The 12,155-nt window shown below is 29.2% G+C and overlaps 1 protein-coding gene across 1 annotated transcript; it reads right to left on the minus strand.

The window, feature by feature from the left end:
• On the minus strand, positions 7,916-11,254 carry LOC107641239 (cytochrome P450 CYP736A12-like). The gene is made up of 2 exons (XM_016344738.2): positions 10,445-11,254; positions 7,916-8,810 (listed from the first exon to the last, which is right to left on the minus strand). The coding sequence occupies exons 1-2, from the start codon at positions 11,144-11,146 to the stop codon at positions 7,944-7,946; spliced, it is 1,569 nt and encodes a 522-aa protein (XP_016200224.1). The 5' UTR covers positions 11,147-11,254; the 3' UTR covers positions 7,916-7,943.

Below are 12,155 nucleotides of genomic sequence, written 5' to 3' on the forward strand. Positions count from 1 at the left end.
ATTAATTAATATAAAATAATTTAAAAATATTTATTGACTAATTGTTGGCTGGAATACCTCTTAGTTCCTAGCATTATTCTTACACATTTGCTTAGCTTATTCCCAATGGTCGTACCAACAACGCATTTAGTTGGGTTATTAATGATGGTTCAATCATCTGTAAAATTTTGGATTGTTAGTAAAATTGAGAAAAATTAAAACTTCGAAGACCATATTAAGACGCGACTGAAACTTGATAAACTAATATGATTACTACTGAGTTTTGGTCTTTTATTACTAGGCATCATGATTAAACCATAAAATAATCCTTGCATATAAAGGAGACAATATTTAAGGGGGATGCTACGGTAAAGTTGTCATTTTTATTTTTTTGTAAAGACGTTTTTTATTTTGTAGTTGTTATTGTTTTAAAAGTGTATCACTAAAAGTGTTGCTTAAAGAGAAAGTGTTATCTTTAATCGTTAACTTGGCTCTGATACCAATTTTTCATTTTTGACTTTTCTTTTAATTCTTCCTTTAAAATTTCTACTAACTCTTCATATTTTGCTTCGAATAAGTTTATAATTTGTATAGATTCAATTGGTGGTGCTTTATTCAAAGGATTTTGATAAAAATAATTTGCAACTTCATAATCTAAAGTATTAACCATTTCTACAATTTCTCTTGTACTTGTTATATGATTATTTATTACTAGTCCTTGATGTATATTTATAATTCTGATTTCATATTTATAGTTTTTTAATTTTGTTCTAATTTCTATCATAATTATAATATTCTTTTTTACATGGATTATTATATATAAAATCTTTTATTTGTTTGTCTTTTTCTTTAATATAATTTCTTAAATCCTCAAAAACTTCTTTTATTTCTACACTTTCTCTTATTTCTAAATATCTTTCTAACTTTTCAATTTCATTCTCCATCTTTTCTTTCAACAGCTTTAATTCTTTTAAATTGTAATATAGTTTTCCAGGCATTTATAAATTTCCTAAATTTAACTCCAACTTGTTTATATTTATTCTTATTTCTATCTTTTTTATTATAAGATCATCAATTTCGATCTGAAGATTATTTAATTCTCTTTTATACTCCTCTATTTTATTTTTTAATTTTTTCGCTCTTTTCCTTTTTATTTTATTTTCTGATTTTTCAATTTTTTTATGCTTCATAAATTAGGTAATCTTATTATAATTCCTAAAAATAGTTTTGTTTAACATTATTTATTTTAGAATTTCTGCAAACTCTATCATCGATTCATCACTATTTTCTAGAGATTCTATTAATTTTTCTAGCTCTTCAACTTCTCTTTTCAACTTGTTATAGATTATTTTTAGAGCTTCAAATGCTCTTTGATTTATTTCAGAAAATTGCAAATAATTCAAACGATTCTCTCTTTCAAAGAGCTCTTGTTTCTTATCTTGATAAGTTACATATATTTCTTCCTTATCTATTGTCATAATTTAGTATTTAGGGTTTCATTTAATTTTTCGACCTTTTTTGTTAATTCTTTTATTTAAGAGTTTTCTTCTTTAATTTTTAATTTAGATAAACTTAAAGGACTATTAATTTTAGATTCTCTTATTTGAAAGTTTGATGAAACCGATCTTCTTGATGGTTCTTTTAATAATAGAACTGGATTTTCAATAGCTTTATATTTTGGTATTTCTGTTTTTACAATTTTCTGAAATAATTCATCGACATAAATTCTTTCTCTGTTTTTAAATATTATACTATGATGCCTATTTGTTAAAGCATAATTTATTGCATATGTAATTGAAAATGGTTCATCATCTTGTTCCATTAAACTTTTTCTATGAAATTTATAAGTTAAACTTATAGATCTTCCAAGATTTTCAGTTGATAAAGGTATAGCATATCCAAGATGGGCATTAAATTTAACATTTACATTTGTCAAATTTTCATGAACAATTCCAATTATTTGATCTATTGGGTCATCAGTAATTCTTTTATCACAAATTGCTAAACTTATTGGTGAATTAATTCCTTTCATATATGTAGATTTGATTAAGACTTGTATGGTACTAATATGAATCCATCCAATTTTAGATCTTTTTTGTTGATCCTTAATTTTCTCAATCTGTTTACTCAATTCTTCATCATTTATCAAAGCTATTTCAAGTTCTCCATTAGCAGATTTTATTTTTATCGGGGCTTCAAGTTGAATTTTTCCATAGTATATTATATTTTTTCTATTAAAAACTTCTTTTAAAAGACTTTGTTTATTAAAATTTTCATTTGATTTGAGATTTAGTTCTGTTTTTAGAACAGCCTATTTTTCATTATCTAATAAAGCAGTTAATCTATAATAATCAGATTCTTCCGTTAATTCTAAGCTTTCTAAATAATTCATAACTAAGAGACTAGGATAAAGATGTACCTTTCTGGAGAAAAACTTCCTTTATTTAGTATATTTTACATAAGGTGTTTTTATCTTCATAGGGGAGATTGTAGATATTAACTCCAGAGGGGAGTTTAGCACTATTTTTCCCTAAGGGAATTCTTTGTTAGACTACAGAATCGCCTTGGCAGCTTCCTCCTTATTCTCCTAGCATATGAATACTCTTAGCCTTCTGCTTTCTGTTTTCTAATGCCTTCTTCAATTGCCTAAGCAATCTATTTATAATGGTTGGGTCTGATGGACAATTCCCATCCTTACCCTTCTTATGACGTCATTGCTTACGTCATTGTTTATTATCTTGCACCAGCTACATTATTGGTGCTTTATGACCTAAGCGCTTACGTCATTATGCAATAATGTTGAGAGATGCTTCATATGCACTGTCCTCTTCTTTTATCATGTGGGTGGATTCCATTTCATTATTGCTTTCTTCAGATATTTTTGAGGCGCATAGCTGGCACTTGTGGTCTTCTCTGTCTTTTATCAAATAGCAGAGATTCCTTCTTATCCCTTCAGGGAGCTTTTCTAAAAGTACAGATAAATTGTAGAATGCTGATTCAAATTCCACCAAGAGTCTCATCTCTCTTTCTTCAATTTCATTTCTTTTACTGGACATAAGCAGAGTATTTCTACTTTTATAATTAATTCTTGTGTGAGATTCCTTCGTTATTTTTGAGTTCTTTCAAAGACCCTTGCTAATGTGCTGGCTAATCTTCCTTTATGACTGTGAATTGTTAAATCCTGAATTTGATCAATTGGTTGAAAATTTTCTGGGAAAACGGACATGAATATTACTTGGTGTGCTAGAACCAAGCATTCTTCTTCTTCATTAAAAATAGGTTGACTATTTGTAAATTTTAGGGATACATCCCTTGGATTTACATTGTCAATCATATTTTTAAATCTCTTTACTGCATCAACGAATCCTGCAGGAAACTCACTAATAATTTTTAGATCATTAAAAATTAAAATTATATCAATTAATCCATACTGAAAAAGCTGATAAGTGTCAGATGGGGAAGCATCTGGAAAAATAACCAGCTTTGTTAGCTGTTCTTTGGTAATAGGATAATATCCCAAAATTGCCCTTTTTTCTTCAGTCCAATTCAGGACTATATTAAGGATTTCTCTGAGATTTGATCTACAGACCCTTTTCTTTTCCTTGATTTCAGCCCTTGTAGGAATGTTTCTCATTATTCCTGTTCTCTGGGCTTGAATTGGAGCTTTATCTGCTCTTTTTAGTGTTTGCTCTGGATGAAGAGCTTCATATTCCCTGAAGGATTCCTTTGCCTCTTCCAGTGTTAAAAATCCTCATTTATGAATTACCTTTGATTGATGTGTGAATGGTGCTGCTTTTTCCCAGGCATCATATACTCCTTTCATGGGGCCATTATAAATTACATAATATTTTTTATCTTGGGTGGATTTTTTAATAATTTCAGCAATTGTTTTATTTTCTGAAATTTTTTCTTCTCCTGGTTTGTCCACCATGCTTAGCTGGCTGAACTCTGATGGTTTTGCTTGTTGTGTTGATTTCATTGCTTCAATGGCCTTCTTGAGGGATTGGATCTGTGTCCTTATTTACTGACAATACTTGCATTTTTCGAATTCTTGCTCATATTTTTTAATTTCTTGATCTAATGCGTTGAAAACGAACTCCATTCTCTTGTTAATGTATCTGCAATAATATTTTTGTCACCCTTAATATATTCAATTTTTATTGGATATTGTAACAAAAATAATTGCCATCTTACTAATCGTCCATTATTATAATCAACTTTTAAATTATATCGTATAAAACCTGTTAGGTAACTTGAATCTGTCCTTAATGTAAATTCTTTGGGTAGTAAATTAATTTTCCATTTTTTAAGAGTTTTAATTGCTGCTAGAGTTTCCTTTTCATGAGTAGTATATCTCTGTTCTGTTGGAGTAAATGTCCCTAAAATATACCTGCAAAGTAATTCCTTTGGGGAATATTTAGAATCTAGTGATTCTTTTTCTTGTTCCAAACTTTTTATAGCTTTCTTAGCTTTTAGACATTCTGACCAGGTTATGTTTGAAGCATCTGTTTCTACTATTAAGTAATCATTTTCTTCTGGAATATAAAGTTCTGGAAGCTTTTTACATAATTTTTTGACTCTTTGAATTTGCATACTATCTTTTTCTTCCCATTTCCATTATTTTTTAGTACTTATTTTTGGAAATAAGTTTTTGGTGTATTCTGTTATATTCTTTAAAAATCCTTGATCAGAAATATAATTTATACACCCTAAAAATTTTTGTAATTGTTTTCTATCTTCTATTTTATTAGGAAATAAATTTACCTTTTCTAAAACATTTGGTTGAAGTTTTAACTTTCCTTGAGTGGATAGAATTAATCCAAGAAATTCTATTTCTTGTTTTGCTATTCTTGCTTTCTTTTTGCTAAGAACTAATCCTTTTTCTTTACATCTTTCTAATACTATTAATAATTTTTGAAGATGATCTTCTTTATCCTATTTTGTAAAAATTAATATATCATCAATGTAAACTAAAACAAATTCATTTAACTCTTTTAGATTTTCTTCCATAAATCTTTGATAGATACCTGGGGCTTGTTTTAATCCGAATGGTAAAACATTCCATTCATAGAGCAACACACTTATTGATTCTTTTGTTGGACAAGTAAAAGCAGTTAATTTCTTTGTTTCTTCGTCTAAACGAAGTTGCCAATATCCTGATTTTGCATCGAGAGATGAAAACCAAGTTGCTCCTTTGATATTTTCTAAAATAGAATTTTTTCTTGGAAGTTTATGAGCATCACCAACAGTTGCTTCATTCATCTTCTTATAATTAATTACCATTCTTCGTTTTTCCCTTTTAATTTCATTATTGTTTTCGACATAAAAGGCTGGAGCCGCATGAGAACTTTTACTTAATCTTATAATTCCTTTTGGAAAAAGATCTTTACATTCTAATGAGAACTCNNATCTTATCTATAGTAGTAGTTGGTATTTTTATTCGTTTTGATTTTTGATTTATTGAAGAATCGTGTGGAGCTTTTAAAACTATATATGTTAATTCTTGAATGAATGGATGATATAGTTTTAAGAAATTATTTCCTATGATAAAATTCATTCCAGAATCTAACATATATATGGATGGAACAATGAACCTATAATCTTGAATAAATATTTCAGCCATTTCTGCTTTTTGGTCAATTTTATGTATTGATTTGTCAGCTATTCTAACTCTTAATGGTTTCTTTAATTTTTTCCAATCAAGTTTTATATTTATACTAGCAAAGCATTGTGTTGCTCCAGTATCTATGAAAGCATTTATAAACTTTTTTGTTATTTTTATAGTAATAAATGTAGCATTATTGCTCAGTCTCTGAGTCTGTTTCTGAGACATATTCAAAAATATAGTCTAAGTTATCATCTGATTCTTCTAATGGTTCCATGAAACAAGACTTAGCAATTTCTAATTGTTTGGTAAGGTCCTTTTTATCCTTCTTTTTTGGACATTCATTTGCATAATGTCCTTCTTCTTGGCAATACCAACACTTACAATTTTCTTTTTTATTTGGGCAATAGTTATTTTTTTTGTCTTTTGTATTTATTGTTAATTCTTTTTCTAAAATACCTCTTTTTTTTTCAGTTGGGATAGTATTTTCTTTTTCTAAATTGATATTTTTTTTCTTTGAAATTTTTTATTAAGACCATATTTTTGAGAAATTTCTTCATTATCTTGACAGCAAATTCTAATTATATTTTCAAATATTTTTTGAGTCGTTTCTTGCATACAACGTTCTTTTATTTCCTCTCTTATTGCAGAAGTTGCTCCGCCAAAATTATTTTCAATTGTTCCCCTATTTATTTCTCTTATAAATCTTCCCATTATAAATTCATTAGCAAGGTATGAAAGTTTTGTTATATACATACTAAGATAATGGTCATTATCTTCTTCTTTTAATTTATAATAATGTATTCTATATTCACATATATAGGATTCCACATTACATAAATCATATATTTGAATATTAGCTAAATAGTTTTTTGCTTCTTGATATTCTTTATTATAAACTTCTTGTCTATGATCTATAATATTTTTTTCAAAAAATTCTCTATACAGAATCATCATTATATGTAATATCTTATCATAAACTGTTGTTTTTGTTGCTAATTCTTCTATTATTTAGTTTTCTATTAATGTCATATAATCTCTTACAGTTCCTTTAGTATGAAACCCTATATAATTCCAGATATCTCCTCCAGACAATTCACTAAGTTTTGGATTAGTAAAGGCTTCTAATAATAAGGAATTCAACCAGTTCTCGAAAATTTCTTTTTCATTCTTTTCACAGTCTAAATCGAGCATTCTTTCCCTTTCTAGTTCCTGGATTTTAGGAACGTATTTTGATGGTATTTTTGTATATTTTAAATTTTTATTTATAAATTCCTTTTTAAAAGCATAATTTTCAAAACCTGTTTCCCATTTAAATTGAGATTGATTATCCTTAAATGTTTCAGTTTCATTTTTTACTTGTATTGGAATTGCTGGTTCTTCATCACTTGAATAATCTAGGATGTGTTCTTTATTTTCTATATTTTCAGAATTTACTAGTTCTTCTTCTATTTAAAATTCTTGTTCCATAATATTATTTTCTTGAGCCATTTTTAATTGTTTAAAAAGCATTGTAACTTCTTCTAATTTTTCTTCAATATTCATAATTTTAATGGTGGTTTTACTTTTAGTTCTGTTATGTTGGCTATATTTTGAATTTTTTTTTGGGATTATCTTTCTGAAAATATTTACTTAATATCTGTTCAATTTCGTTTATATTAAGTTCATCTTTTTCCTTATTTCTTTGAAATTTTATGGATACTAATATTTCTTCAAGCATATCTACTATAGAATTTAATTGTAGGTTAAAGGTATGATAAAGATGTGGGGAATCATTTCCATGGTAACATTTTTTAGAAACTCCGTGTGAAGTATAAGTTTTTTGTGGTTTTTGAAGTCCTTCAATAAAACTTATAGTAAAATAAAGATTTTGAGAAAAATCACTTTGTATTGATTTTAAGAATTCGGTGTCATTACAATTAACATTAGTTAAAATCATTAATTTTTGATCTATTAATTTTGATAATTTAATTATTTCTTCTCTTAAATCTTCTAATTTACTTTTTTCCATTAAATGACGCTTTTCTTATTAAATGTTATGGTTTTAAGTGTTTTATAGTAAAAAATGTGGCTTAAAATGTATGGTTTAGGTTTTGCCACGTAGACATCTTTATCAAAAATTGTTTTTGGAATTTTTATGTTAGTGGTGGCCATATTTAATATACGGTAATATTAAGGAGCATACCTTGGACATCAAACAATAGTATTTAATATTACGGTAATATTAAGGAGATAATATTTAAAGTTATTTTATATAATATAATATCCATAATTTCATATATATACTATCTGTAATTAGATATTTATTATATCTAATTGTTTAGACTGATTTTTTATTGCCTCCTAAAGCTTATTAGTATTATTTGCTTGTTTCATCTTGTGCCAATATTCTAAGAAGACGAGACGTTGGCACAGCAAGCAAATCCTTGACTCTTGGGGTTGTTACGCCATGTTTTTCAGTCATGTCTAATTCATTAGGACTCATACCCCATGGAAGTTTCCAATCAAAGCAATGCACAAACTGAGACACGACAAGTTTAACCGTAACAAGACCCAATTGAATCCCAGGACACCCTCTACGACCAGAACCAAATGGTATTAACTCAAAGTCATAACCACGAAGATCCACGTTCTTATTCAAGAATCTCTCAGGATAAAATTCAAGCGCATTATTCGACCATACCTTAGGATCTCGCCCTATTGCCCATAAATTCACAAGTATCCTCGAAGATTTCTTGATGTAATAATTATGAATCACAATGTCTTCCATTGATTTCCGGGAAATAAACGGTCCTGCAGGGTGTAATCTTAGCGTCTCTTTAATCACCATGTCTAAGTAACTCAACTTTGGTAAATCAACCTCTTCCACTAGCTTGTTCATTCCAATCACATTTCTTAGCTCTTCTTGAAGCTTCTTCATCACCCTTGGATTCCTTAAGAGTTCGGATAAAGCCCACAAAACAAGTGTCGTGGAAGTGTCGAATGCCGCCAAGATCATGTCTAACACAATAGCCTTTATGTTGGTGCGATCAATGACATGATTTTGTTCGTCGTAAGGGTCAATTGGTTGGTGCATCTGTGAGAGTAACATGTCCACAAAGTCCTTGTTACTATGTTTTTCATTGCTGTTGTGAGCGTCCGAAGAAGCATGTTCATGATCCTTGATTATTTTCTCAAGAAGTTCGTCAACTTGTTTACTGAGTTTTTTGAATTTTCGTCTAAGTCCCTGAAAACGTATAAGAATCAAAATTGATTAATTATTTGATTGGAAAACTTTAGGTAACAACAATTTAGTCAACATACATAGAGTACAATTAATTACTGAAGGAGACAGAGCCACATTAGAGTTAGTTAGTGCAGTTACTTGAGTCACGAGTAATAACTGATTCTATAACAGAGTCTGTTATGTGACACTAGAAGACACTTGAGTACAATTTAGTCTCTTTTTTTATTGGTTATTCTTTTATAGGCAGCATAGTAGTCACAAAAAACATAATCACACTAGAAGTAAAATGAGTGATATACTTTAACATGATAATTTTTGGTGTTTTTTAAAATTATGGGAGTGTGTTTAAAAAGTTAAAAAAATTCAGAGTACACAAATCGGAGGGTCTGATTTGTGTTAAAAAATTTGAAAAAATTCAGAGTACACAAATCGGACCATGCGAGTTGTTTGATTTTAAAATTTTGCTTAATAAATCGCATGTTCCGACTTGTGGTTAGACAAATATGAATTTCGGAAGCTAGAAAACGGACCCTCCGAGTTGTTTGTTGTTATCAATTTTTTTATAAAAGGAAGAACTCGCATGGTCTGAGTTCTATTCAATGACACCACATGGCTGTGAAGTACCTGTATTTCCCACATCTGAGTCCAACACCATTTTTTTATCCATATTCAAATTAAGAAGTGCACTAGAAGACACCAGATAAAATATATAACAATTATAGTTTCATGAAAATCCTTAATTTAGGAGAACTATAATATAAAATAGGGGCAATATAGAATATTAAGATGTTAATAAAATCCAAAAAAAGTTTTTTTTTCCTTCTTAGTAAAGCTTGTGAATAAGTGTAAAGTTTAGAAAAGTATGTACCTTAGTTGGTTAGTTAAAAAAAATTATCAGATGTTATATGCAACATCTAATTGTACACTTAATAAATTATATATTTTTTAATTATTTTGGTATTAAAATCGTTTATAAGAAATTTTATTTGCACTATATTACTTAGCTTAAATATGAATTTTAGTATTATCGACTTTACAACAATAAAAATGTTATAATCGAAAAATACAAAACTATATTAAATAATTGTTTCTTTGATTTGAATGGTTCATTTACGTAAGAAGGGAGAATTAGGAAAAGCATATAAAATTAAACAAAGGGGTGTGACAATATTTATATATGGTGTTATAATAATATTCTTTTTCCACTCTTCGCTATACAATTAAATTTATACGTTCATTTTATAGCATGATAAATAAATTTTTTATTTTCCTCACTTATTATTAATTATTTTAATATTAAAATTGAAAAGTATATATCTTAAATAAATGGTGGAAACTCAGGTCCAGTCGACTTCACGTGAAGTTGATTCTTGAAAGCCGGTAAATGATTTGACTGATTTAACTAAATTTTCATCTAACGGTTCTCAGATATTACTTTACCTTAGTTTTCACCTAAATAAATAGTACAAATACCATTTCTTAAAAAAGAAAAAAAAAATTGGTAAGAGTTGACCTTACAATATGCAGATATATATAGATCAAACAAATTAAACTAAATTGGGTAGATCTAAATTGAATAAGTTAATTACCTAATTAAACAAAGAAAGCAAATGGATGAGGTCTTAGTTTCAAACCTGTAAATCCAATGGTCCAAGCCAAGGCACACAATCTGTAACATTAAATTTTCCAGCCAAGATCACCATTTCATGAATAAGTTCCTTCAAATCAAACTTGTCATCTTTGTTACACCCCAAAACCATTTTATACACAACATCCTCGATAACGCTATGAACCACCTCACTGAGGTTCACAACCTTACCATCCTCCGCGGCTTTGGCAACCGTTTTAACCGCTTTTCCGAGCTCCAACTTCCTCAAAGGTGCGAAGGACTCCACTTTGGATGCAGTCAGAAGTTGCAAGGTGCACACTTTCCTCATGTTTCGCCAATAGGGACCGTACTCGGAGTATATCATGCCCTTGTAGCCATAAGAAAAGTACTTGGAAGCTTCGAGGTGAGGCCGGCTGGCAAAAACGGTGTCGTGTTTCTTGAGGAAGAGCTCAAACAATTCCGGGGAGGAGATCACGACGGTTGGGACTTGTCCCAGTCGTAGAGACATTATGGGACCATGTTTTTTGGACAAGGTTTCAATGATGCGGTGGGGAAGTTCACCTGATAACATGTGGAGGTGACCTACTACCGGCCAAGCCGGTGGACCCGGTGGTGGTGGTGGTTCTTTCTGTTTTTGTTGGCTCAGTTTCCGAAATAATATGGTGGTGGAGAGGATGAATAATATAAACCCTACAAGAAGGAACCATGCTGGGATTATTGGTAACATTTTTTGAGTCTATGATTTTGCAGATACATCTTCACACCATATATATATATATACACGTGAAAACTCAGGTGAAGTTGACTTCACATGAAGTTGATACTATTAGATAAAAATTTAGTCAAATTAATAAAATCATCTAACGGCTCTCAGTATCAATTTTACGTGAAGTCGACTGCACCTGAGTTTCCATTATATATATATATATAAGTTAGCAGATTAATTTAACGTCCATATGTGAAAAAATAAATTCCTAGCCTATAATCACAAAACGATGTCGTATAGTATCTTCTCATATCCAAGGTCTCGCTCTAAAATGGACAACTAAATTACATCTTACATGTATAAATAATAGTATTTCTACTCAAATCGTAATCTACATGTATAAAGAATGAGCATTATTCATTCACCGAAACCGAAAAGAAAATTTTTTAGATATTTCCCAAAGTACTTTATATAAAAAAAATATAATATGGTATGAAATTATAAGTTTCTGTTAACTATTTTAAATACATCAGTTAGTGTTAATAATTTTTTTATCTAATGTTAAATAATTAAAATTTTTTATACGTTTATTTTGAAGAAAAAATCTAACTCATATATATTACCTTAACCAATAGTGTAGTTATAACAGCCCAGATCACTCGCTAGCATCATATTGTCCGCTTTGGCGCACAAAGCCTCACGGTTTTGTCTTTGATGATAGGAATGGTAGTCGAAACCCCCCACACTCACTTGTCAAAACGCATCATGTTAGGGAGAGGTATCCACACTCTTATAAGACATGATTCGTTCCCCTCCCCAACCGATGTAGACCTTACAGTAATAAAAACACGTTAGATAAATTATATTATATTTATGAAAATATTTCACATATACCAGGCTAAGATTGAAGTTTCAAGGTGTTAGAGATTTAGTATATGTATGGTTTAGTTTTTGTAAATTAAGGTTGAGTTCAACTTGATTTTATTAAAATTGATTTTGATTAAAATTGAGTTTATTTTAATGTGGTTTA

Source organism: Arachis ipaensis, chromosome B05, assembly GCF_000816755.2.
Source record: "Arachis ipaensis cultivar K30076 chromosome B05, Araip1.1, whole genome shotgun sequence".
NCBI lineage: Eukaryota > Viridiplantae > Streptophyta > Magnoliopsida > Fabales > Fabaceae > Arachis > Arachis ipaensis.

What these genes read in the sequence shown, in the direction of transcription:
- LOC107641239 (XM_016344738.2), bottom strand. Translation starts at nt 11,146, where the DNA reads ATGTTACCAATAATCCCAGCATGGTTCCTTCTTGTAGGGTTTATATTA. An exon ending in TTGGACCATTGGATTTACAG is followed by an intron (nt 8,811 to 10,444) that starts GTTTGAAACTAA and finishes ATACGTTTTCAG; the next exon opens with GGACTTAGACGAAAATTCAA.